General features: G+C 45.2%; 1 protein-coding gene across 1 annotated transcript; it reads left to right on the forward strand.

Moving 5' to 3' along the window:
* Positions 1-6,307: 6,307 nt before the first annotated feature.
* LOC149281774 (nuclear pore complex protein Nup214-like) lies at positions 6,308-26,898 on the forward strand. The gene is made up of 34 exons (XM_089498955.1): positions 6,308-6,349; positions 7,394-7,589; positions 7,897-8,045; positions 8,522-8,720; positions 9,302-9,372; positions 9,596-9,659; positions 9,767-9,870; positions 10,178-10,284; positions 10,514-10,580; positions 11,392-11,518; positions 12,026-12,187; positions 12,752-13,064; positions 13,919-14,076; positions 14,493-14,581; positions 14,664-14,720; positions 15,126-15,275; positions 15,530-15,688; positions 16,524-16,627; positions 16,798-16,971; positions 17,569-17,648; positions 17,932-18,015; positions 18,252-18,530; positions 18,989-19,144; positions 19,224-19,323; positions 20,271-20,346; positions 21,100-21,185; positions 21,902-21,972; positions 22,463-24,199; positions 24,283-24,353; positions 24,611-24,803; positions 25,151-25,297; positions 26,210-26,381; positions 26,616-26,779; positions 26,870-26,898. The coding sequence occupies exons 1-34, from the start codon at positions 6,308-6,310 to the stop codon at positions 26,896-26,898; spliced, it is 5,937 nt and encodes a 1,978-aa protein (XP_089355081.1).
* The last annotated feature ends 571 nt before the right edge of the window (positions 26,899-27,469 follow it).

The raw sequence follows: 27,469 nt of genomic DNA on the forward strand, positions 1-27,469 counted from the left end.
CAACTCAACTCCAAGCTCGCGTCATCCTACCCTCTAGTGACGTGAACCGGGGTGGTCAGCAGATACATTAAAGCGCTGGTAGGTGAACGTGGCCTAGATTAACCCATCACGCAGGCAGAGAGCTCGTGGGGCCTGACTCTTAACTTCTGGCCCCCACAGCGCTGTCACTTTAAATTGGGATTTTTAGGATGAATCAATGATAGACAAAGACCGAGGACAAACATAGGAAGAAGGGGAATTCAAAGCAGCGCTAGCAGAAATATTTAGATCGCCGACATCTCCATAAGGAAATAACTACTGGTTTGTGACTAATAGAAAACAGCCCATTAAGCAAAACTAAAAATGTACCCGGTTCCTTGTTTTACCCAAAGATAACTTTCGGTTCCTCTATAATTCCCCATGTACCCACTGGACGCTTTTTAAATGGATTTTTATTTTCATTGTGAAATCGCTTCCTTATCCGTGCATTATCTTGGCTTTAACGAAGACTTTTTAAAACCAGACAAACAAGCTCTGACATTAAACAAATACATTAAACTGTCTCGAGCCAATTTAATATTCCAAAATCTGCGGGAAGAGTTTTAAGGCAATGTTAATACTTCTTGATGAGCCAACAAAAAAAAAAAAAGTCCCAAAAGCTTATCCGACTTTACAGCTTTTTCTGCAAAAAGTATCAATTTCGGTTAAAGACATCATCTTTCCGTAGTTCCTCCTTCCTATGTCGTTAAACTTCCTATTTCTTCTTTCACTTCATTTTTCCAGCTTAATAAAAAAGGAACCATCCCCCCTGCTTTATATTACAAAAACACTTGGCTTGCGGGGAGATCGAAATAATTACACAGTGCTATCTACATGTTGTTTTCAGAATTCCTGGTTAACAAAACAAAGGGCGAAAGTTTGGGGTCACTTAGAAATGCCCTGTTTTCTGTCCATTAATATAACATGAAATGGATCAGAAATCCAGCGCAGACGGAATTAATGTTGTAAATGACTATCGTAGCTGGAAACGGCTGATTTTTTATTGAATCTCTTCATAGGTGTACAGAGACCCTTTATCACTCCCATCACTCCTGTTTTCCAATGGCCCTTTATCACTCCCATCACTCCTGTGTTCCAATGGCCCTTTACCAGGGCCGGCCGAAGACTTAACGCCGCCTGGGGCGAAGTTTAAAATGCCGCCCCCCGCCGACGCCGGGGGGGGGCGGCATTATCTACCCCCCCACCACCGGTACTTACCCTTAAACAGTCCTGCGGCGAGTCTCCCTGTGCTGCCACGGTGCCGGCTTGTAATGCTGAGCGCCGGAAATTCACGTCACTTCCGGCGCTCTGCATTACAAGCCGGCACCGAGACCAAACAGGGAAACTCGCCGCAGAGGAGAGAGAGAGGGGCGCCGAGCGGGTAAGCGAAAACCACTCGGCGCCCCTCTCTCTCTCCTCCGCTTCAAAAAAAAACAAAAAAAAAACGCTTGGGGCGGCAAAGTGCCGCCCCTTCTGAAGTGCCGCCTGGGGCAATTGCCCCAGTCGGCTCCATTGTAGGGCCGGCCCTGCCCTTTACCACTCCCATCACTCCTGTGTTCCAATGGCCCTTTATCACTCCCATAACTCTGGTGTTCCAATGGCCCTTTATCACTCCCATCACTCTGGTGTTCCAATGGCCCTTTATCACTCCCATCACTCTGGTGTTCCAATGGCCCTTTATCACTCCCATCGCTCCGGTGTTCCAATGGCCCTTAATCACTCCCATCACTCCTGTGTTCCAATGGCCCTTTATCACTCCCATCACTCCTGTGTTCCAATGGCCTTTTATCACTCCCATCACTCCTGTGTTCCAATGGCCCTTTATCACCCCTGTGTTCCAATAGCCCTTTATCACTCCCATCACTCCGGTGTTCCAATGGCCCTTTATCACTCCCATCACTCCTGTGTTCCAATGGCCCTTTATCACTCCCATCACTCCTGTGTTCCAATGGCCTTTTATCACTCCCATCACTCCTGTGTTCCAATGGCCCTTTATCACCCCTGTGTTCCAATAGCCCTTTATCACTCCCATCACTCCGGTGTTCCAATGGCCCTTTATCACTCCCATCACTCCTGTGTTCCAATGGCCCTTTATCACTCCCATCACTCCTGTGTTCCACTGGCCTTTTATCACTCCCATCACTCCTGTGTTCCAATGGCCCTTTATCACCCCTGTGTTCCAATAGCCCTTTATCACTCCCATCACTCCTGTGTTCCAATGGCCCTTTATCACCCCCATCACTCCTGTGTTCCAATGGCCCTTTATCACTCCCATCACTCCTGTGTTCCAATGGCCCTTTTCTTACCCCCATCACTCCTGTGTTCCAATGGCCCTTTATCACCCCTGTGTTCCAATAGCCCTTTATCACTCCCATCACCCCTGTGTTCCAATAGCCCTTTATCACTCCCATCACTCCTGTGTTCCAATGGCCCTTTATCACCCCCATCACTCCTGTGTTCCAATGGCCCTTTATCACCCCCATCACTCCTGTGTTCCAATGGCCCTTTATCACCCCCATCACTCCTGTGTTCCAATGGCCCTTTATCACCCCCATCACTCCTGTGTTCCAATGGCCCTTTATCACTCCCATCACTCCTGTGTTCCAATGGCCCTTTTCTTACCCCCATCACTCCTGTGTTCCAATGGCACGCTGTGTTCGCTGATCCAAGTTTAAAAGGATAATTGATGGTTAGAAAACAGCTCAGTGACCCCAAACTTGTGAACGGTAGTGTAAACGGATTTAAAAAGCAGAAAATAACAATGATTACATTTTTCCAGAGTAAGGGAACATTAAGGCACCTTGCATCTTAAATTATTAAAACACAATAAATAATCAATACAGCCCTGAAAGAGCGAGGCCGGACATAACCCGCTGCCGTCGGGAGGTATACCTTTGAATGTACGGACCGTAAAAAGTCGCTGCGGAAATGATTGGCGCTATGTAAGTAAGAGATAATTATACGTAACGGTTCTGCATTCGCAAGGCTCGGGGTGGAAAGGGTTAATATCAGTAATTGCCTTTTGCAGAACGAGCTTTGTAACATAAGTTCAAAAAACATGGCTGTACTCACCCGCGGCAGAACCCACGGGGGGGAGAGCTCTGCCAGAAAACCCACTCACAGGGCTGCTTCAGCTGCGTGATTCTCATTAAAACTGCGAAGCTGTGATCAGGGGTGGTCGGAATCCACGGAAATTCCAATTGGATCATTTTATTGGAGCTTATTTAGTTAACATTTCCCATTCCAGAATAAAGAGGAACACCATTTAAAGTTTATATTATGTTTTGTCACACTAGAGGGCGCTATATATCATTTCAAGGCACTAAAATTACCATCAGCTACCAATACGGACAGGTGCCGTGCCTTACCCGGGCGAGCCCACCATGGAACCAGCTTGCCACGTACAGAAGCCAATGCTGACCCCGACACACACGCTTCTCTGCCGATTTAATGCTTTGGGCTTTCCATGCTTAGCCCGCCAGTCTTTAACAATACAAGTATTCCTCTGAACTGTTACCCGGAGTCCCCTTTGCGGGATGCCTCCAGTACTACTTGCTGACACCAGTGGGTGGTCCTGCCGATGTCGCAGGGCCGCCCCGCCGATGGCAGGGGAAACACTCCATTCCCCTGAATAAAGGACCCATAACCATTCCTGGGTGAAACGCCACTTCTCTGGGTCACCACAGAGAATATTCTGGGTGCAAGAGCGCAGTTAAGTCGCACTCCATTCCCCACCTATGGCCCGCATAGCGAAGCTTGGATGTTCCCAGGTATGCCCTTAGAAGGAGCCATAGCACACCTGGTGTGCTATAAAAACTGGCATCGCTACTGCACACCGGAGAATAAACTCGAACTCTGCCGACCTCTACCTCTGTCCTGAAAAGCATTGTAAGGGATATGCACAACAAATAAACAGCTTAACTCATACCGTATTATCCTAATAAATAAAGACACTGACAACTGAACTGGAGAAACAGGCCGTGGTCTTTTATTTAGCTTACAGAGTAACATCAACCAATTATTTAATATCAACATAAACATTGTAACCATAAAGCACTCTTGGCACAAGCCCCAGAGCGCAACCATACTTAAATACTCAAAGACCATCCGCCCTAAAGCCAGGACAGCCCAAAACCACTGGTTCACCCTAAAGAAAAAAGGGCAACCTTAACCCCAATAAAAGCCACGACAGATTATATTTTTTTTTTATTTTGGGTGGGAGCCTCAGAAGAAGTTCTTCCATCTTCGTACCCTTGGCTCTCCCGCTAAGCTGCCGCTCACCAGACGCTACAGAGAGGTCAGTGCAGTCAGCTAGCAGTTCGCCGCAGGTGTGAAACGAACGCACCTCAGCAGGTCTATTTATAGGGCAAAATCCCGCCCTGAGCGCAGCGCGAGATACCCTTTTACCTCAGATAAGTAAAAACGCGGTTAAACTAAGTGGCACGAGACACCCTCGAGCGCAAAAAGCGCGGCAAACTAAGCGGCGCGAGCGCATCTAGTAGCTTCTACACTTTTTTTTTTTTTTTATTATGTAACCTCAACCCTAACCTATTATATAACCTGACCTTTTCTTGACCCCTCTATCCCCACAACCACATGCCGCCCTGACTGCTAAATAGAGTCAGGGCTCTTCAAAGCGGGAGATTTGTGAGGTATGCTGTGGGTTTCGGGGGTAAAAGGCAAGCTTGGCATGTACTGCCAGTCATCTCGGGTTCATACGACACACAGAAAAGCGGCAGATTATTTCCGAGATACTTGTAGCTGCAGCGCCGACTCGATGGAAAGTGTGAATCTCCGCGCTGACCTCGCACGACCTCCTCTGCTGCCTCGATACACGGTCTGCATTATAAAGCCAGAGCTGTTGTCTTTCCTGCATACAATGATGCGGTCTGTTAGTAACGGAGCACAAAACGCAAAAACAACTGGAAAAGAAAGACTTTGCCAAACCTGTCCCAGTCTGCCACACCTGCTTTCGACCAATCACTGTCTCCCATAAAACAGCGACTCTGGTCAAAGGGAACCTGGTCACTAAATAAACCCCTCAAAAAGAGTTCCTAAAAGAAATCTAGGTGTGCAGAACTTTAGCGATAATGTAAGGAAGTATTATTTTACTTTTAGATAAGTGGAACAGTCTTCCAGCAGATGTGGTAGAAGCTAATACAGTGAGGGAATGTAAACATGCATCGGATGTGTTCGGAGGTACACATACGCTGCACGGAAGATAACTGGGGGCTGGCGAAGGGACAGATTAATAAGGGGGACGCCATGTAAATTTAAAGGGACCTTTAGCTATCATGTGAATTAAAGTGAATGATTCATTAGTATATCAAGTGGTCGGACTTTTTATGGTTTGTGGTTTTTCGCTGACCCTGATAGGTTTGTTTATCGCAGCCAAACATCTCCTACACGGCGTAAAGCCGAGGGGTCGGGAAAGGGGCAATCTTTAGAATCCTCCCCCAGACCCCCACTCCTGTGCATTTACAAAAGGGACCCCACAAAATTTAAAGGGACCTCTCGGTGTTTATCCGCATTAAGCATACGATACCTGGAGCGTCCCTTTAATCATTTTAACTACATCTGCTCTGTCTGGTGATCCAAGACTGGCAGATCGGGGCAGATTGGGGTTTGGGCCCGCCTGTTGGGGTAAAAAAAAACCGGTTATGTTATATACTACTTGTTATGTCACGTCTACCTATTGTACAGCGCAACAGAATAGGGTGGCACTATATAAAACAATAAATATTAATAAAAATACTCTCCCAGCAAATATCTATATTTAGAGGTGAATACATGGTGGTTTTGACCAGACTGGGGAATTCCTTACAGTTTTCAGTGAAAACACTCGAAAGAAGGAACCTAGGTAGCCTCAAAAGCTTGCAATCTAATGCAGTGCAATTAGCCAATAAACACATCGGCTGTAGTCTCCGTGGCTGTCAGACACTAAAGGGGACGGCAGCTCCAGTTTCTCGTAATTCTTCCAGTTACAAACTGGAAATACCCCTTACAGGAACTCCACTCGCCCTTAACAAACGTGGCTGTGCGTGTCACGCTGGATAGTCGCCTCGCATCCCGCGGTGATGTCACTGCCGAGCGCCGGAAGTGGATTCGATTTGCGCGTTGCGCCGCTTCCATGAGCTCTGTGGCGACTTTTTAGAAAGTAATGACAGGACTAAATAACTCGGCTTAACAATCAGCAACGTTACTTTCAGGGCTCACCGTCCCTGGCTGGCACTCAGAGATCCTATTGCCCCCCCTGGACTGACAGCAGCTGCCTGCAGTCTCCTCTGCCATGGAAGATGATACCGACCTGCCCCCTGAGAGGGAGACTAAGGTACTGAGACTATTGTGTGGGGTGTGGGGTGTGTGGGGGGGGGGTTGAGCTAAGTTACTAAGGAAAGGAGAATTCTTGGCCACGGTCAGCAGCTGACCATTAGATTTTTTTCGTAGACCGCCTGATCACTGGCTTAGGATGATGGGTGTTGTAGAATGGAGGTGGACACTATTTATATGTAAAGGGGCACTCTGGCCTTTCTGGGAGTTCCCTAAACAAACAATACATTTCTGAGTACTTGGTGCTTTCATGTGCATCGTTTAAAATAAGCCCCCAAAAATAATGAAGCAATTACCTTAGGGAGAAGTCAATGGGAGCGCTGTCCGCAAATATGTGTGGGGGTCTCTATACGCCCCCCCCCCCCCCCCAGCAGCATTCACATAGCTGGAGCTGACTGGTGGGAAGTATATCACAGGCCAGATGTGTTCGGAGATACACATCCGCTGCACAGAAGATAACGGGGGCTGGCGAAGGGACAGATTAATAAGGGGGACGCCGCGTAAATTTTGAGGGACCTTTAGCTATCGTGAATAAAAGTGAATGATTCATTAGTATATCAAGTGGTCTGAGCATCCTAAACCTCGTGATCGTTCCACTTGTGCTAACGAGAACATGATTTGACGCAATGATTGAAGGCAAAGCATCCTTACTGTAATGCTGGGGTGTTTTGACAGGTCTAGGGCAGTGGTGTCCAACCTGCGGCCCTCCAGCTTCTGCAGGACTACGTCTCCCATAATGCTCTTTCAGCTAAGGGGCTGGCAGAGGAGTATGGGATATGTAGTCCTGCAGCAGCTGGAGGGCCGCAGGTTGGACACCTTTGCCCTAGGTCCAGAGATGAAGCGACAGTGGAAAAGCGTGAAAGCCATGTAGTTAGAATTGTAATACTGTGATGTGTTTAAATAAATCTGGATAAAAGATCAAGGGATTGAATTATATATTAATATTCATCTTTGTGAATTGATTCTTCTCTGCATTATTTGAATGATGAGACATACGGACTAAATGAGTAGAACTAAGTTTCTATGTATGGTTGTTTCTTTATAGGACTTTGAGTTTCGTCAGCTAAAGAAAACACGACTTTTCAACTCCCCTGAAGAGACCCCCAAGGAACGGTCCAATCTCTTGGCGACCTCCAACAAATATGGGCTTTTCTTTGCCGGGGGACCACCGGGTCTTAAGATCTATCACACAAAAGATCTGCTTGTTCCTGTTCAGCCTGGGGAAGATCTGAATGACATTGGTAATTTCCACTAATGTCCCGCTGTTGCCTAGCCCTAGATAGCTGCTTGAGCTTATATGCCATGCTAATTCATGTGTTACTGAGTATCGTATTCCTAAACTCAGAAACTATGTTAAGTACATTTTATATTGTTTAACTTCTGCTTTTCTGATAGGTGAAGATCTTGCGCGTTCATATGACGTATAGCCTCACTAGCATCTTTCTTTGTCCCTAAAGAAGTAGTCATCTAGTTAACAGCCCCAATGCAGTTTATTGCGTACCACTATGGTATTTTTGTAAGCAGGTCTCTTACTTCTCTCCCATGCAGTTGTGGGCCCCCCAGGAATAGATGTGCCTTTAAAGCAACCTGCGCACCATTTGGCTCTGAGCTCTGATCATCTCACCCTGTCTATTTGCACTGCGTCTACTGAAGGCACCCTGATTGCATTTTATGATGTTCGGACCCTGTTAAATAAGGTATGTATTAATAGATCATCAACAGAGTTTACAGTGGTACCCAGGGAATTTGCTCAGATCTTGTAAACATAGTTTTTGGCAGCAGATAAGTAGCGACTGTTCTACCCATGTCTGCATTTGTTAGAATTTAAAGAGCACAACAACTCTGCTGGGAAAACTAGCTCATTCATATACAACCTCCTGTTAAAAAAAAAAAAAACACAAAACCAAAAACATAGGTATTTCCTGATGTTTTTGAATCCTTGTGTTTACTGTAGTATTTGATTATTTCATTCATTGAATAAGTATTTCAAGACTGCTTGTATTTTACTTCATAATATCCTAGCTTTATGTGTTAATAAAACTATTGATCAATTAAAAAAAAAAGTGTTTTTTTTTAGTTTTAGTCTCTTCCTTATTTGTGAAATTTTATGTTTGTGATCCCAACGTGACTTTTAATTTTGTGGTTGTTTTTTTGTTTTTTTTTACTTCTGTAGGCCAAACCGCAGAAACAGCCTTTTGCTTGTTACAAGCTGGCAAATGAAGGGAGTATATCTGTCTCTGACCTTAAGTGGAATCCTGCAATACCTGCCATGGTAGCTGTGTGTCTGAGTGATGGCTGTATATCTGTCCTGCAGGTGGCTGATGCCGTGAGTGTGTACGCCTCCCTCCCTGCCAGTCTGGGTGTAACGTCAGGTGGGTAATGTGTTACCTGGGACAATATGAAAGGTGCAACATCTGGGTTTGTCACACAAAGGCCTCCAGCTGTCTTTAGGCTAAAACAGGGGTTATGGCTTTCAGTTTAAACCTTGAAAAATGTTTAGTGTATTAATGCTTTAAAACTGCATGACAGCTTGTTTACATGAGAGCTTCTGCTACTCGTCCAGTCATGCAGGAAATATCTAGGCATTCTCTTGTTTAGATATACTGTTTAGGAGGGAGCTTTTCACATTATGATCTATTTAAGTGTGTAAGATTATCAGTGCCAGCGTAGAAGGGATTTAAACCACATATAATTGAGTATAGGACATTTTTTTACCGATGTTTCATTCTGCATATGTGCAGTAGCCCAAAACCCTGCAGAGTTAAATCAAAAGGCTTGGTATCTTCCTGGGAGAGCTACACTATGATTTATGCAGGTTGATTATGATAAATGCTCAGTTATGAATGAATCATCCACTAGCAGCATCGTTTTAAGACCTATATTTTACAAGTTGCAAGCTATAACTTTTTTTTTACTGTCCTAATTTTAATTTGAAATTTTATGCCTCCACTAGTCTGTTGGAGCCCGAAAGGGAAGCAGCTCGCTGTGGGCAAGCAGAATGGCACAGTGGTTCAGTTCCTCCCAGTGAGTATAAAGATTGCTAAGAAATGTGTCTATGGTGCAAGCAGAAAGCAAGAAACAAAGCTGAAGATGTATATATAATTGATATAAATATCTAGTCCTAAAATATCACCTTAACCTATAATATTGCAACTGTACACCAACTATTTTAGTCCAACGTTCACCCTTTTGCATGTGTTTTGGGTCCCCCCCCCCCCCCCGTAAGTAAATACATTTTGTCTTTCAGAACCTGCAGGAGAAGAAAGTGATTCCCTGTCCCTCCTTCTATGATACCGAGAATCCAGTGAAAGGTGCAGTATATCCTTCTCCATAACTGGGTGCTAGTGAATGAGCCGCTGTGTTGATATTGTATCGTTAACGGGTCCATCATACTCACATCATGTTTTTTTACTCCCAGTGTTGGATGTCCTGTGGGTCAGTACGTATGTCTTCGTCGTGGTATATGCAGCTGCTGATGGGTCGCTGGAAGCCACTCCTCAGCTTGTAGTCGTAATGCTTCCGGTATGTGGATATTTTTCCAGACTTCTTTAACAATTTGACTACTTTAAAATGATCTAGAATGATGTGTTTAGGCACAAAACCGCCAAATTACTTTTCCACCATCATGGGGTTTTTTTATTGTAATTTTAAAATGTGTTTATTCCTACATTTTTAATACTGAATTTGTTTACCGTTGACTATTCTTGCTGACATATCGAAAATGTCATCTAGATGATAAAAGAAGTGTGTATTGCTAATGTCTCCGTTGAAATCCATGGGTGTTTAACCTTTGGGGCCGCTAATGCATATTTTTGGATTCACTTTACAGAAAAAGGAAGACAAGAGAGGAGAGTGCTTTCTGAATTTCACAGAGACCTGCTACAGCAGCTGTGCCGAGAGACATCATCATTTCTTCTTGAATTATATTGATGACTGGTGAGCCGCGTCACAAAAACCTGTCATGCCTTCTCTTAAGAGATAAGTCAGGAAATCATACATGATGTTTACTCTTTACAAAGCTTCCCTTCCAAAATAATTGAAAAGCAATTTTAATAGCAATAATTAGTCCCACAAGTGCATAGTTGATTAAATCTGCTTTACAATGTTGCTGCAAATTTATAATGTGCTTTATTCATGTTCTGATTTTTTTCTCTTTTATTTGAAGGGATATTCTCCTAGGGGCTTCTGCCGCCTCCATAGAAGTTTGTGTGATTGCCCGGCAAGCAGATCAGGTACCACGGACTTTAGATTTTATTCGGGAGGTTTCTTCTTACAAGCTTCATTTCCACCTATGCAGATCATTTTGGTCTATTGCTCGGCTTGAAATCTTTTGTATTCTGTAGTTGGAGAATATCTGATGAGTTGTGAATTATTGGTAGGGGTTTTTTGTGTACTAAAGGTCAAGTACATGAAGCCAATACTGGCCTCAGTTGGCTTTAATTAATAAAGTCCTTACTCCCTGATGTCACTAAAGCTGCCAACGTTTTGTGGCATTTCGAGTTCACTTCTGACCTATTGAGCGGCAGTGAAATGTCGAAAATCTGTTAACAGGTGTTTCATTTGGCTGTCGATTCATACAGTCCAATTAACCTTGACTTCTCCGAAGGTGGTGACTTTACCAGAAGCAGCCAATGATATTTTTAATAAATCAAACAGCCTGACCAGTTCAACAGCCCTTGACATTTGTGAAGGAAGACAGAGTTTTTACATTTTTTTCTTTGAGTGAGGTCACTGAAGTTAGGGCCTATAATGTGAGAAGTGAGGTAGACCTTCCTGTATGACATCAGCGTCCCAGAGCAGCCAGTGGGCCAGCTGTGCAAAAAGGTAGTACAAGATTGAGGAAATATTGCCAAAATTATGGTTTTATTTAAAAAATTATTATTCAAGCAAAATTCTAATCTTTTCTGTGCTGGAAGGGTATGGAAAAGATGTCCTTCTGAGTTCGGTTACTCACACCACTACTCAGATGGCTAAGCCATGTTAGAGATGTGTGGTTGACTTTTGCTGATCAGATCTAAGCTGATGAAATTGTTTCCGTTACAGGCCAGTTATGAATTGTGGTTACTGGAAGACTCTGGCCGCGCCGAGCTGCCCATGACAGATAACGGCGATGATACCCTTCCCATGGGACTGGCGGTGGATTATACGAATCAACTGGAAATAGCCATCAGTATGTCCTTTCACCCGATCTAATATAGATCAGGCTTGACAGTTCTAGGGATTGTTTATTTTCCTGCTACAGTTCAGTGGATAAACAACCAGGGATAATGTGGAGATTTTACCTTTATAGACTAAAATTGTTGCTTGTAATATTTCATTATTTGTTGCAGTCCTGTAAGTATAGCTGATCTGAAACTGTACCCAGTAAACGTCAATATATCAATGTCTGTATCTCTAGCTGTCTGCTTACGTTGTCCTTTGCCGTGTAGAAAGTGGTATATTTGAGTTACTTTATGGAAACCGAAAAGATGAATCCGTACAGTTCATCAGTATTAACTTCCACCAAATGTCTGCAAGCTGCACATCTTGTGCTTTGACCAGCCTTTATACACACGCTCTCTGCGCATAGTCCGCCAATTTAAATTGTGGGAAGAAACATTTCTGTGCTTGCTTTATTTATATGTCTGGAATAACCTGACAGATTGCCAATTGTCTGATGTTCTGGTTTTTTACCTAGGTGAAGAGAAGACTCTGCCACCTACCCCCATTCTCCTGATACTGTCCACGGATGGTGTCCTGTGTCCTTTTCACTTGATCAATTTAAACCCTGGTGTGAAGTCTCTAAACACTCCTTTGGAGCAACTGGCAATAGAAGGAGAGAGGCAACCAATCACGGGTGGTATGTTTCCTAATCCCAGAGTGTTACCCTGTTTTTTTACAGAATTTCGTTTTGAATAGAGATAATATAAAGAGTATAGAAGATGGGCAACAGTGAGTCATGGTTACAAGCCATGAAAACATATATCAGATAGTCCAGTTGGGACTTGAGTCTGTGGGTTTATTACTTCCCAACATACATGCGTTAACTCAGGACACCTTGATTGTGACCTCCTGACATTAACAGTCTAACCATCAGATAAGTGCATTTATGGATTTGCATTCCACATGTATATACTGTGAACAGTACAGAGGGACAGCGGCACCTTTTGTAGTCGGAAGAATAATTATTTGGCAACAGTGATTGTTTGAAATCACAATTAAGAAAACAAACAGGCAAACTTTTATATGATGAAACTGTTTATTTTTGGGCAAGATTTAGATATTCCAACAGTACTTGGAATGTTTCTAATGTTGCATTTAGTTACAAAGGTTTTACCTGCAGGAAAGTTGGTGGAACGGTAGCTTTAAAAGGTTAGACAGTTGTCCCCATTATATTGTCTTACATGCTCTCATTTGCTTCCAGGATCTGGCTTCACCGTTCCATCCTCTGCTGCGGCTCCTGTTGCCCCATCAAAGCCATCCGCGCCTCCGCCTGCCGCCGCCACCGTCAGTGCACCCAATCCTGCCGCGCCATTCGCATCCTCGTTTGCGGCCCCATTTAATTCCGCTAAGCAAACCAACCAGCCGGCTTTCTCTTTCCAGCCCATGCAGGGCACTGGGGTTTTTGGGGCAAGTAGTTTAAAGCCTGGCACCTCTGCACCTCCAGCGCAAACATCCCAACCTGCATCAAGTTTCATACCTGCGTCATCCACGGTGAAAGTGAACCTCAAAGATAAGTGCGTACAAGTGCTGGAAAGGTTGATTAAATGAGTCTAAATTAAAATAGTACATTAATTTCTATGCTGTTCGAATGAATTAATATTCTGTTTGATTCCTTTATGTTGTGTGGTTTCATATAAACACATGACTGTTTGGTTTTACATATATTTGGTATGGGGGTTTTTTTTAGTATATTTGGTGTATTTCCGAGGAAGAGCAACAAGAAGTCAGAGACTTAGATATACTGTTAAGAAAGTTCAAAGGGTGGTAGATAAGTGGAGCAGACCCCAGCACTAGTGGTAAGGCTAATACAGGGAGAGAATTGCAATTTAAATTATTAAATGCATGGGATAGGAATATGGCTCCTGAGTATAAGACAAGGCGGCAAATTCTATGTTTCTGTTTGTCTTTGGCCCCTTATTTCAGTCAAAAGCGGATTTGACAGTTTTTATGGTTCAGCGCCATTAATCACCCCATATAATGGTGTTTTACATAGTAAAATGAGCGATATATTTGCTAGGAACCTCATGTATCCCAGAGGAACAGATCGGCCCATTGAGTTACTCCTCTTTGGTAGAAGGTAGTTGGTTCAGGCAGACTTTGTAAGCTTGGGCTGAGAAGAAGATGGAGCACTTTGGGACTGGAAACCTTTACTAGATTTTCTACAGATATCTGCTTTTGTATAGTAAATATTTTTGTTTTGAACCCAAATATTTCCAAAATTATGTGGATTAAAAGCACGAGATACAGGTAGTTAGTCATAAATGATTTAATGATGCGCAAAGTCATGTAGGTGACACGTTGTCTTTTAATTACTTAAGGCTTACGTGCCTATAACGATACCCAGTAAAATAACTGATTAATTTTCTAGATTCAATGCAGTGGAGGTGCCGTCTCCTGCGTCCGTCCCCAATCTCTCTTCCTCATCCTTTTCTAACAAGCCGTCTGCATCAGGGGAACCCCAGAGTCGGACAGCCGCCTTCCAACCGCAGGCCACCCCAGGGCCCGGCAGGCAAGTCCTTGGCCAAGGTAAAATCTCTAACGCCACCTTTTGTTTCTAGCAAAATGCATATCTATGTTTTGTTGTATAGCGATACCTGGAGCCCAATGTCTGGCACTCCCTGGCTTGTCAGGAGTGGAGCAACGTGATCCATAGCCAAGCCAGATCAAATTTCTCTGTTACTGTTTTTTGCCCATGTGGATGCCTATAAACCCTTCCCTTATATATCGAAGTCCTGACAAGTGTGCCATTTCTACCATGTTTGGTGCATGCATTGAAATAGTTCTGATTAAAGGTACACTCCATCCACCATATGCTCTTTAATGCATGTACATGCTTGAAATACTTACAGTATTGTTTTTGGTTTGTAAGTTCATATATGACCTTCCGTAGACACATATATAAATTTTTTCCATGGGTACAAATTTGCTTTGTTTCTCTGTAGCGACCCAGCCAGTAACAAGCGCGCCCGTTGCCTCTTCCCAGAAGACGTCCAGAGCGAACACCCCAGCTGCAAAGCAGACACCATCCCAGGTAATGGCGCGCAGTCCCGAACGCTGTACATAACATCAGTCATGTGTTTTTGCCGTAAACTCCTTTGTTCTTTTTATTGCAGCCCCAGATAAATGTTGCAAAGGAGTCCATTCCAATTCTGAATGCCATTAAAGAAGAGGTAAGTGTGCTTATATTGGCTGATGTAAGATCATGATTTATATAGGCTTATAAAGTCCCATTGATCATGCTGGACACATTATTGGGTTGGTTCTTTTATAAACCTTTGTTACATTGAGCTGTTTGCCTCTCACTGCAGATGATCATGAAGTTTGGTTTTATCAGATGGAATGGATTTTAGCGTTAATGTCATTTTGTGCTCAAAGTAACTTAAATCAGAAATGAAGCCAGCTGCTTACCCGTTTTATGTTTGGTGAACGGGACTAAACACATGTCCGTGACGAGTCGTCACACCCATTCAATCTGGTGGGCACATTTCTTGTCCTGTATGACCGACCTGTCAATGAGTCTGCGCGCAACAAGTGTGTTACACGTGGAGATTTCTTTACTTTTCGTTTCTCGGCAGATCGCTCACTTCCAGAAAGAGCTGGATGACCTGAAAGCTCGGACGGCAAAGGCTTCTTTCTCGGTGGGCAGTGAGGCCGAAATACGGCAGCTAAAGACGCAGACTGACGATCTTCACTGTTTCATCCTTGAGATCAAGGAAACAACAGAGGTAGCGGAGCTTCGACTGCCATGTAATTGTAACCCAAATTGTGACCTTAAAAAGCAACAATTGCTTTTGCAGCAGCTGTTAATTGATGGGACGTTGGATATAAAACAGTTTACAAGCAAGTCTATGAAAGACAAAGAATGTTTTGTGTTAATTTCTCATCTCTCGAGTGCTTGGAAAAGCACAATTTCCATTGCAATTACTATGTGTTACTCATTCTTTCTAAGCTGCTTTTTTTTCTTACATTTTTGTGAAAGTCACTTCATGGAGATATGGGAAATCTAAAAACCAACCTCTTGGAGGGATTCGCCAACATAGAGGACGCCGGTGAACAATTAGAGCGTCAGCGTGACCCCAGATACAGGCACCTACTGTACAAGAGACCGCTGGATCCCAAGAGCGAAGGCCTGATGCAGGTAAGAGTGTAAAGACGGTCATTCTGCATGAGCAAAGTGAAAGTTGGTCCACGGGCACTCGACCAAAATAACGTGATCGACTAAATGCTCCAACCCAGTCGCTACAAAATGTTGAGGACGAAGATCTCTTTGTAAATTGCTGGTTGACTTTGTCGCCAGCATACAGTAGTAAACATTTTCAGCCATTGTGGAATCTCGATCGCCTGGGGAATTGCTGAATTTGGAACCTCTTTGGTCAATGCGCAACAAACTGAAATTGTATTATCTGTAAGCAGACCTGCTACTTTGAAACATACTTAAATACTTAGTAATAATGTTTCACAGAAGTGCATAATTTTGTATTTGCCTACTACTTACTGATGATCCAGAGAATGACAGCACAGTAAGCACAGGGCATTTTTTTTATTATGAGTATTGACACCTGGGGACATTGCTGACTTTTGGTGTGAAGGAGACAGGTGGTCATTAGTGGTGCTAAGTGTGCAGACCCCCCAGCATCTTACTAAATCGGAACCTGTGGGCAGATCCGAACACCACGTATATTTACACTTCGTTATTCCATGACGTTTGTATATCATGTTGTGATAATAAAGTATCCCGCATGTTTTCAGTTTACCTGCTAAAATTTGTATACTCTGTATACATAGAGGGTTCACTGACTGCAATAATCAGCGATCGTCCCTGAAAATAGTATATTGATGCAATGAAGAGTAATTGGCAATTTTCAAACTGCTGTTTTATAAGCTGGTCATCTCTTCTTCTTTCTGAGCATACTTTGGGCCCAGAGTCAGTTGTTTTTGTGTATCTCAAAGCAATGGCGTTTCGCTCTTCCTAGGAAATCCGTCGGACGTATCAGTACGTGACGTTTGCGGTGCAGGATGTGAATGATGTGTTGGATCAGGACTGGGATCAGTACCTGGAGAAAAAGAAAAAACAAAAGTGAGTTTTTGGCGTTTTTTTCGTCCTTAATAACCATAATATTAGATATTGATGATGTAATACAGTAGAAATATGCACCCTTTGCGCTAAACAGAACCATTCCAGCTCATCTGACCAGCAATTAGGCAGCCGTCCATGTTGACTTTTCCTTCTTTCTTGGATTTTCTTAGAAGCCTAATTGTTCCTGAGCGGGAGAAGTTATTTAATATACTGGCCAATAATCGAGAGATCATCAACCAGCAAAGACAGCGGCTCAACCAACTTGCAGACAACCTACAGCAGCTTCGGCTGTACAATCGGACCTCCCAATGGGGTGTACCAATGGAGGAATCTATCAACAAGAGGTGAGTCAGGCCAATACCTACTATGTAAGCTCCTCACCTGTTGTCAGACACAAAGGAGTGAATTTGCATTGTTCTCTTTATTCAATTTGTTTGATGAGCATCTCCAATCTTTTTATTTGTGTATGTATCCATATAAAAGGCTTGTCACTGTCAGAGTTGTGGGTCACGCTGGGGTGAAGGTCCAAACAGCAGAGTCTTAGTGGACCTTTTGTGTTAAGCTACACTCAACGTGACAAACATTTGTAGCAGTGATCTGCCGTCGGTATGGTAGGGGGGCTGTGTTTCTTCCCAGTGTTGGAAATAGTGTAGTTAGTGGGCTGATGCGGTACTGGATCTTGTAGAACAGGCAGGTGTGTACCGCAGGATACGTTGTGCGTGAGTGTGGAGTGTGTCGTGATTATTAGGAGTGGTGGGGTCTGGGGTGAGTGACGGCGTGATGTGGGACTTAGAGTGTGTTGTAATAGGACAGGTAAGTGGTGAGAGCAAAAAGCAAGTGCTGCATGTCACTCTAATGACAGGAACATTACATATGTTTGAAAAGTGATCCAACGCTTCATTTTTTCAATAAACTGATTTTATATTTTTGTTTCTGCCCAGTTTCGAAGCAGAGTTGGAAAGTTTGAGTACCATATTGTCAAAGACCACGATGGATATACAAACAAAACCAAAAACCCCACGTATGTACCAGAAGTTTCTGTTTTCTGCATTAGTCATTCTTGCCCAACAATTCTCCTTTAATGAAGTTTCTCCAAGTGACTTAAACCTGTAAGGAGAAAAAAGGACATTGAGTGTGGCTCGTATTTTTAAGGTGAATTGGAATCTAGATACATAGGGTCACAAACTGATCTGTAGTATTTACCTTGAAAGAAGTTAGCACACAGCTTACAGCCCCAGTCCTACCCCGTGCGCATGTGCAGAAAGTGCTCCTCGTTCGTATTTATCATTTAGTTTCTTTTGCAGCCAAACTGTCAAAGGAGAAGCAGAGTCAGCTAAGGACTTTCCTAAACAACAGAAAAACTCCCCCGATCCGATCCCTCGCTCCAGGTGTGTTACATATCCGAGATTTGCGTAGTTGAAGGTGATGGGTAGCACTATTACGAGTGCAGAATCCAAAATGATCAATATGATTGAAATTTACAGTAACAGGAACACACATGAGACACCATGATGTCTTCAGGAAGAGAATGCCCTGCTCTAGTGAGCTTACAGTCTATTTGATGTCTCCTCCTGTGACCTGGTAAATATTTTATTATTGATAATAGTCTGATTCTGTTCTGCAGCCAGCCTCAACCGTTCATCGTTCCTGGCACCAGCCTTCTTTGAAGATCTGGATGATGTAAGCTCCACCTCATCCGTGTCAGAGGCAGTAGATACTGAAGAGCAGCCGCCATTGCCACCGGTGGTGCAGAGGCAGGAGACACCTCCTCCAGACGAGACCCCCATCAGAGCTCCCCGGCACGCTCCCGTAGTCCGTACTTCATCAGTTCAGCCCGGCTTTGCTCCTCCGTCGGCCCCATTTGGGAAACCCCAGTTTGGCCCCGGTCCTATGACGAGCACACGTGAGTCCTTAAAACGCCATCCAAGTACATGAAGACATGCCTATATACAGCATATATAACAAGTTGGAATTGTTAATCGGTTAAAGGGTTGCGACTACCCTCGGTCACTCGTTCTCCCTATGGGCACCATACCGGTGCCTGGGTCAGAGACCATTGCCCCTTTCAACAGTCTTTACAGATACAGACCTCGATCTTCTTTCCAGGCTATGGTACAAGGATACGCAGCAGACCCGCCAGTCCAGGCAGGCAGGCTGCAACTCTAGACGCTCATATTCTAAAATCCTAGAAGGCAATATAGAGGTCCATTAAAATACAAACAGAGAGGCTCATGCCTTAGGGTGGTACATTTCTATTCACCTTGTCCATTAGTGGTCTGCCTGCCCCCCTTCTTCTCTGCTATTGGTTTCCTATGCACACAGAAGTAAGGTTTCGATGTCATTGTATGTTGTTTCCTTCAGCTAACATCTCCGCGCAGTCGATCAGGGTGATACCCCAGGGAGCAGACAGCACAATGCTAGCCACCAAAACGGTCAAACACGGTGCCCCCAACGTCCCACCCCAGCAAGCTGCGGCCGCAGCTGCCCTGAGAAGACAGATGGTCAGCCAGCCTCCAGGTAACCTGGGTTCCCATCCTTCCGCTTACCTGCTAGGACAGGCTCCAAATGTCCTAACTATTCCTTTCTTTCCATTCAGCCTCCTTGACTGAAACTACTCTGCAGAACGTACCCCAAGTGGTAAACGTTAAGGAGCTGAAGGGCAATGGTCCGAGTCCTACCATCTCGACTGTATTGGGGTAAGCATTGACAGTGCCCAATTCTCCCTGTAGATGGCGCAAGCACACTTCTCAAAAACACTCCATCGACTTATTACCAGTCAATTGTCACCGGCTGTGTTACAAATGAGGTGTCTTATGTGATTACTGACGGACGCTTTTCTAAGTCTAACGAAGTGCGTGTCACGTGTTGGTTTACAAAAACTGTTTTGTTAAAAGCCTGGATAATTCCCGGTGTCTTAACTGAGAATCTCCTCTCTTGAGTTTAGCCGCTTATAGCCGCTCTCACTGGGCTTTCTGTCAAGGGCCACCTCCTCCCGGGAAGACTGTCTAGCGATTGCAAGGAAGGCATTAGGGTTCGGTATCTCAGCCTGGATGCACCTGAGAGTGGCCGGTACCCTAGTGATAACAATTGTTCTACATACTTCTAATATATTGGGATTCTTTATCGCTACTAAAAGGACAGTCCTCTGCCCCAAACATTCTCGCCAATGACAAATGCATGCTAAAGTACCTTAATAGGCATTCTATGCTTCCTGAAACCCAAAAGTTCCTACAGACGTTTATTACGTTTATTAAAGTAACACCATCTGAAATGAAACGGCAGTTGTGGTGCTCGCTCATCTTGTCAGAAGACTCCAGGGGGTCCGTCAACCACTATAGCCCTCGTGATGAGGAAGGGACGGTGGCTCTGAGAATGGACGGGGTGAACGCGTCTATCAGGCCTTGCTTTGTAGGGGATTTGAACGGCAGCCCGGCTTGTGTTATTGAGCCGGCTTCCAAACGTGCTGCGAGCCCAGACACATCTTGATGTGATATTGATCTACTCCGGTAAAACAAGAAAACTCATCTGGCATGCTGAGAGTGTTCGCTCGACAACCAGCGCTCTCGCTGCATCCCGCAAAGATCTTGCTTTAAAAAAAAGGGCTCTCTTCACGCTGCATTTGTTTTTTCTCTCCCTTCCCCAGGCCGTCCGTACCGCTGTCCGCTGCCCAAGCCATTAACCTTGTCTTGGCCACCGTGGGTTCAGCCCCAGCTAAGCAGGTAACGTCCTCTTTCATCCGATGCCGTTCTGTTCTTTTTAATTGCGTTTTACATTTTTTTTCTCTTCAATGCACCTCTGCATGCAGTCCATCCTATTTGCGCTACCTAGCACCGAAGGGGTTAAACCTTATCTATAGTTAAACAGTGTGTCGGTACCATTTTTTAACTGTTCAGTAATTTCCAGTATTTTTGTGCCATGTCAGAGTTTTTATTATTTATTTTTGTGATGTTTTTATGCATTATTAAATCTTGAAGCGTCTTTTCTGCTGATCTGTATGTGACAGAAATGCCTATCGGATAAATTCTGTATTCCGCGGTCTTTTCTTACACGTGGACACAAATCAAACATTCAGAATTTTATTTTTGTCCCCCTAATCTAAGCTGGGGAGGGGGGTATTGTGGTGAATGATATTTTGCTTGACTTTGTGGGGTTTTGTTCAGCCGTAATCCAGACCACAAACCGCTATTCTTGTAACGCTCTTATAACCCTTTTAACATCCCGTCCAGATGTGACATCGGGCTGCCTCTGCCCTTCCTCTGTCATTTTGCGGCGGCCGATGACCGTAGAGGAATGGCCACGCTTGTTGACACCTACCTGTGGGTCAGCCACTCATCCACGATGATGGTTAAACGTCTCTGTGTTTGGATCGCTGGAGGGACGCGTGTTTCTATCCAAGGGGGGGTTATTGACGTAAAGAAACAAAGCTATGCAGCTAACACAAACTTTTTCCACCCTTTCCAGACTCCTCCTAGCGGGGTCTTAAAAATGCACCCGGCTCCTGCACCATCCGGCAGCACCGCTCACCCTGGGCAGGGATCCGCACCCAGCAAGACGACAGGTGAGTGCTACCGAGGAACCTTGGGGGGGGTGCAGGCAAGAAGTATAAAGTTAAATTCCATCTCTCAATAGCAAGGACCAGTCGCTTTACTTTAACCCATTCAGTGAGGGTAATCTAAGTAACATTTGATTAAGCTTTCAGACCATGAACGGAGAGCAAGGACCAACTTTCCTGATTTTAGGTTTTTTTCTTGTTCTGCCTACATGGGTAGCAAGGAAAGATAATAGAAGGCAAAGGATGGGTTTTTTTACCCCAAATGTGAATCAGATGTTTTTAGCCCTGATTAGTTAATAATTTGGATGATTCTTGTTTTGCTCCACTTTTTTTTCTATTCGTTAGTGAGCCGCTCTCATAATTGTCGTTTATTCGTATTTCTTTTATTTAGGCCAAAAATTGGAAGCTCTTCCTGTTCCGTCGCCTGCCAACCCCACGTCTGCTTCCGTCGCGCAGCCCAGCAAACCGTTTTCGTTTTCAGCCGCAAAGTAAGTTTGTTATGGACTCCCTTTTATTATCCTATATATATCTTTTTCTATGTATCTCAATCTGATCCCAGGTTAGAGATCTCGTGGGCATAGTCCCTAATCTAGCAATCCTTTGAGGTGACGGCCTTTCCAAGCATCGTGACTGATTATTATTTCTGTATTCAGCCTTTCATTGTGTCATCGGTACCGTACTCTCTCCCTGTTAATTTACCCTCCTGTTTCTTTGCTGCGCAGTGCGGGGTTCGGCTTCGGTAACGTCACTCCTGCGCCTACGTCCTCATCCGCCGGGGGAGGCAACGCTACAGGTAACCTATCACATGAAGAGAGCGCTGCCGAGACGGCTAAAATAATCCTTCAGCGTGTGGAACATCAGGCATGCTGGGATTTGCAGTCCCGTAATTATGGTTCCTGTGGCCTTCGCGTTATGTTGCAGATGGACATTATCCATCTTACCATCTAACGCCTCAACCTACATTATTGATCGGAGCTTTCCAATGCTGCATGTCAAAGTTACCCATCGTAGCAAAATGGGACCAAGAATCCATTGCCCCTGGGTCGCATGTGATATGGTGATGAGGAGCAAGGGGATTCTCTCTTTGGGACAGTTTAGCGAAGCAGAAGGTCTACAAATAGGGGAAACGCCATAGGGTTGACTAAGGCCTTGAAAGTTAAACATGGAATGTATTAGTAAGCCATTTTAAAGACTAATGGGGCCATTTTTGTTTTAAACCTAATGTATATATAAAAAAAAACCCTACCTTACTTTAACAAGCTCTGTTGATTTTACTGTTACAGTGGCATCACGAGATCCAGGCCAGCCTCCACCTTACACGTTTGGCGGTGCAAGCAAATCTCTGTTTGGCGCCGGACCAGAAGGATCATTTTCCTTTGGATCTATCAAGTCTGCGTCACCATCTTCCATTGCCTCATCTGTGGATACCTCTGCCGCAGCTCCCCCATTCCAACCGCAACCGCCATCTGCTACCAGCACATCCTCAGCTACCAGCAACAAGTCAGAAACCATGACGGCTAAACAAGGCAATGGTCTGTTCCAGAGCTTCCCTGGTGGGGAGACGCTAGGGAGCTTTTCAGGGTTGCGAGTGGGCCAAGTGGAAGAAGTTGCCAAGGCAGAAAATTCCAAAGCCACTTCTAATGTACAGCCGACCAAGCCACCCAGCTCCACCCCTGTGTTTGCGTTTGGTGGCGGCATGCAGCCTTCCAAGCCTGGAGAAGTGTCCTCGACCACTGGTAGTGTCACCGGCACACTGTTTGGTAACTTACAATTAGCAAGTTCTGGATCATCGGCTAGTGTATTTAACCAGGGGGGCAGTAAACCAAACCTCTCATTTCTGCCCCTGGCAAGCACAGTGTCTGCTGCAGAGTCTTCATCTGGAGCCCCTGCACCTCCTGCAACTCTATCTTTTGAAAGTCTACTTGCCCCTGCTCCTTCCGCTGCTGCCCCTGCAGCTTCCGCCGCTGCCCCTGCAGCCTCTACCCTTGCTGGTCCAGCTTTTTCTGTCTCTGCCCCTACAAGTGTTGGCTCCAGCACCCTGGCAATTAACCACCCTGTGAAGTCTGATAAACCTGTGAGTGAAGCTGCAGCTCCACCTTCTCAGCCTCAGGGACCCTTTGTTCAAACCATTGAAAAAGAACAAGCTCCCACGCAAACCGTGGCCAGCGTAACCCCCTTTGCATCTGCTGTCAATACGGCGGTTCCTGCAGCTCTACCAGCCCCGTTGACCAAGGCTGAGACAATTCCGGTCACCTCCACCCCTGTCGTGGTTGGCACAGGCCAAAGTGCCATCACATCTGCATCAGCTGTAGTCAGTCCTGCGTCCATAAGTACGCCCCCCGGAGGTCTCCCTTCCCAAACGCTGCTTGCTACACCTTCTCCTTTGGCTCCTCCAGAGAGCGCACCGGGGACAGCTCAGCTAGGAGGTTCAACGGCCGTGAGTTCTGTATTCGGTCAGCCAGCTGTCCCTGCTGCATCGGCTCCATCCGCGGCGCCGGTGTTTGGGCAAGCTCCAGTAACGTGTGCGGCTTCTGGTCCCTTCGGCCAGCAGGCTACCAGTTCTGCAAGCACGCCGGCCAGCACCGGCTTTGGCACGTCTACGTTCGGACTGGCGGGGACAGGAGGAGGTGGAGCAGCCTTTGGTCAGCCCTCTTTTGGCCAGACACCGTCACTATGGAAAGCACCAGCCAGCTCCGCCAATACTTTTTCCTTTGCCCCGTCTCGATTTGGGTCACCACCTGCTTTCGGGCAACCATCAACATCTACCGCAGCTGCATCAAGTAGTGGTGGCCTCTTTGGAAGCTCCTCAAGCACCAGCACTGCCGGCTCTTTCTCTTTTGGTCAGCCGTCAAGCAGCAGTGGAACTACCACCACGGGAGGTGGCCTGTTTGGCCAGAGCAGCACCCCAGCCTTCGGACAGAGCTCTGGATTTGGACAGGCTGCCCCAGTATTTGGTAGCACCAGCTCTTCTACTACCACCACCACTTCATCCACAGGCTTTGGCTTTGGCCAGTCATCAGGTACGTGCCTTTTGTTATCTTCAGCTCCTGCACCAAAGCTTTTAAGTTAATGCTTGTAGTGATACCTTAAATTTCTTGCGCAGGCTTCCCTACCAGTTCATCTGGCTCGTTGTTTGGTCAATCTCAGACGCCAACCACAAGTATATTTGGACAGGTATGGCTTTTATTTTATTGTAGTTCATGGTTAAAGTAATAATACTCTTTAAAAAAAAAAAATCAGTGTACGGTGGGACTACCCACGCTTTGAATGGTATGTTGTCGTCCCGTTGAACGAGGGGAAACAGGAGTGCTCAGTGGGGGTTCTTATTCAAAAGATTGGAAAATGAAAAAGCATTAACACAAAATAATGGCTAGTACTGAGAGGGTAGGGTTTTTATGTAACCTCTTATGTATGTAACCTCTTGCTGGGAGTCTCCTGCCATTACCCATTCATCCTTCACATATCTCCGGCAGCCGTCTTCCTCTGGAGGTCTCTTTGGCTCCTCAAGCACAGCAAGTAGCGGAGGATTCTTCAGTGGCCTTGGTGGTAAACCCAGTCAGGAAGCCGCCAACAAGAACCCATTTGGAGCATCCACTTCCGGATTTGGATCATCCGGTAGTCCCAGTGAGTCCTCTTATTGTGTCCTATATCTGCATAACCGTAGGGCTACCATTGCTTTACAACGGTCACCTAAAGAACGTACTGCGTATGTGTTCTGTCGCTAGTCTGTGTACCACAAGTTAGGAGAAACTAGACTAGGGATCGGTTTTCTTTGCTCCGTTCGGCTCTCGGTCAATGACCATCCTTAGATGAGAACATGGAAACGGTTATATTGTTTTAGATGTGTCTGGATATTTTGCTAGCGCATGTGGGCCAATGTTAAAAGGTTAGACATTTGTATCTCCCCACCGCAGCAGCGCGTGAATGAGATCAGCTAGCCCTTACTATATTGTTCTCTGTCCCCTTCTCAGACGCCACCAGTCTGTTTGGAAATAGCGGGGCCAAGACGTTCGGATTCGGTACGCCATCTTTCGGGGAACAGAAGTCAAGTGGGACGTTCAGCGCAGGAGGCAGCGTAGCTAGTCAGGGATTCGGGTTTACAAGCCCTGCTAAGACAGGTACCGTACCGCTAGGAAAAACATCTGGTCGTACAGCTCAGGGAAGCTAAAATACAGCTAACTGGACCTTGGGGGCTCCTTTATTATCCACGGTTAATGAGATAACCGTTTTGAGAATTCCTTCCTTTTCCTAATAAAAAGTAGTCTCTAAACATATTTTATTTAAGATCGGATATCATTCAGTTCTAAAGAGCATGGCATAAGTAAGCAGTTGACATAACCAAGTGATCAGTGCTTTCTCCTAAAGGGGAGAGCAATTTTTGGGAGGCATTTTTTTTTTTTCCACCTTACAACTCTCCACTCAATATTCAGGCATCTGGGATTCTCTTCTTCATCAATGTTGAAAGTCGCTGCTCACAGGATCCAAATGCTTATGGCTGATAACTTAATCTCACGTCCACCGCAATAAATCATTTCGGTTTAGCCTTTTCTGTCACGGCGCCTCTGTATCTGCAGCAGGTGGCTCGCACACATGCGGTGGTGGATCTGGTCCTGAACGTTAAAGGTCTTGCCACCCCCAATGGCTTTTAAAGCACTTTTTATTAATAGAATGAGTCCTGGATGCAATTTAAAATGTGTTTAAATAGATAAAATATCTATATATATAATCCAGGTAATTGTCGGTATGTGTAGAATCTGCTTACACCGGTGCTTCCCAGGAAAATTGCCCCGGGGGTCTCGCTCCCTGTATGGGAGCCAGGAGGTGGGCATGGGTGGATTCCCCACAAAGGGAATCAAAGGGCCGGTCTTGGGTCCAACAACCGGCAGCCATACCTAGAACCTCCAGGGCAAATCTGTCAGGTTTCATGTATGGGAAGGAGGGTTTCTAACGGCTCCATTGGAGCCCCTTGTATGTTATTTCCAGAAGTGTAATTGATCTTCCTTTTCTTCTTTTGCCTCTGTTTTGCTCAGGTGGCTTTGGCGCTGCTCCGGTGTTCGGCAGCCCTCCAACCTTTGGGGGGTCCCCTGGTTTCGGAGGGGTGCCAGCATTCGGTACAGCCCCAGCCTTTGCAAGCCCTCTGGGCTCGACGGGAGGCAAAGTGTTCGGCGAGGGTACGGCTGCAGCTAACGCAGGCGGATTTGGGTAAGACTCACCCCAGGGTATTTTCATCAATTACTCTTTTCCTAAATGTATACTTTGTTACCTGGTTTGTTTGTTTTTTAATTGTTTGGCTGTGTATAAATGTTACTGTACGTGTAACTTTTTAAGATAATAAGATTTGCTGAAGACCCCTGAAGTGACCCCGTCATCATCCCAAAGTTTTATTCTCTTTTGGAGGCGAGCTGGGATTTCTGCTCACATCTCACTGCGTTGCAGGTTTGGAAGCAACACCGGTAGCACAACATTTGGAAGCCTAGCCACCCACAACACTCCGACCTTTGGCTCGCTGTCCCAGAACCCTGGATTTGGAGGACAACAGAGTGGCGGGTTCTCTGGTTTCGGATCTAGCACCGGAGGGGCATCTGCAGGGACCGGCGGAGGTACTTCATCAAACACTTTAAGAACTACCATTGTTTGTGGGAAATTAATAAATTGGCATTTACTAACCTATAATCTTTTGTTTCTCGCAGGGTTTGGATTTGGAGTTTCGAATCAGTAAGTATCCCAGTGCGGTATAAACGTTGATGCTAAGGGACAATATCTTTCCTTAACGGATAACAATATAGCCCTCTCGCCTTTTATTTACCTTGTTTCCAGGTTCACCAGTGGGGATTTTTTTCTTTCAGTATCCCCCCTCTTTTGAATTAACGAATCAGGCCCACTTACTCCACAATGTAAGAAAGGGTACCGATAATTTGGCCGTAGCAGCAGATCATACGTGCCGTCTGTTTTTTGTCCCCCGCAGGTCTTCAACAACCTTTGGCGGCGGCTGGAGGGGATGAAAAGATCAGAAAGCCAGCGGAAAGGACGACGCCACCCCGGTCAGCAGCGTTTGACTTCGGCTGCAGCTTTTGCTTTATGATTTCTCGTATTCTTTACGTTTTGCGCTGCTGATACTTATTTCCTCGTGTGGACAGAAATATCCCTGGATGTCCTGTTGTATTTTAATAAACTGCATATTTTTGTTACGGTTGAACCGCTTCGCAGGTGCTCTCCCCGTCCCCGGTTCTATATATAAAGCCGGAATGTATCCTATTCCCTTGACCTCTTGGTGTTTCCGTGATTCCCTA

The sequence above is a fragment of the Sceloporus occidentalis genome, unplaced genomic scaffold, assembly GCF_023333645.1.
Source record: "Sceloporus occidentalis isolate IW3139 unplaced genomic scaffold, rSceOcc1.0.p SCAF_127, whole genome shotgun sequence".
NCBI classification, from domain to species: domain Eukaryota; kingdom Metazoa; phylum Chordata; class Lepidosauria; order Squamata; family Phrynosomatidae; genus Sceloporus; species Sceloporus occidentalis.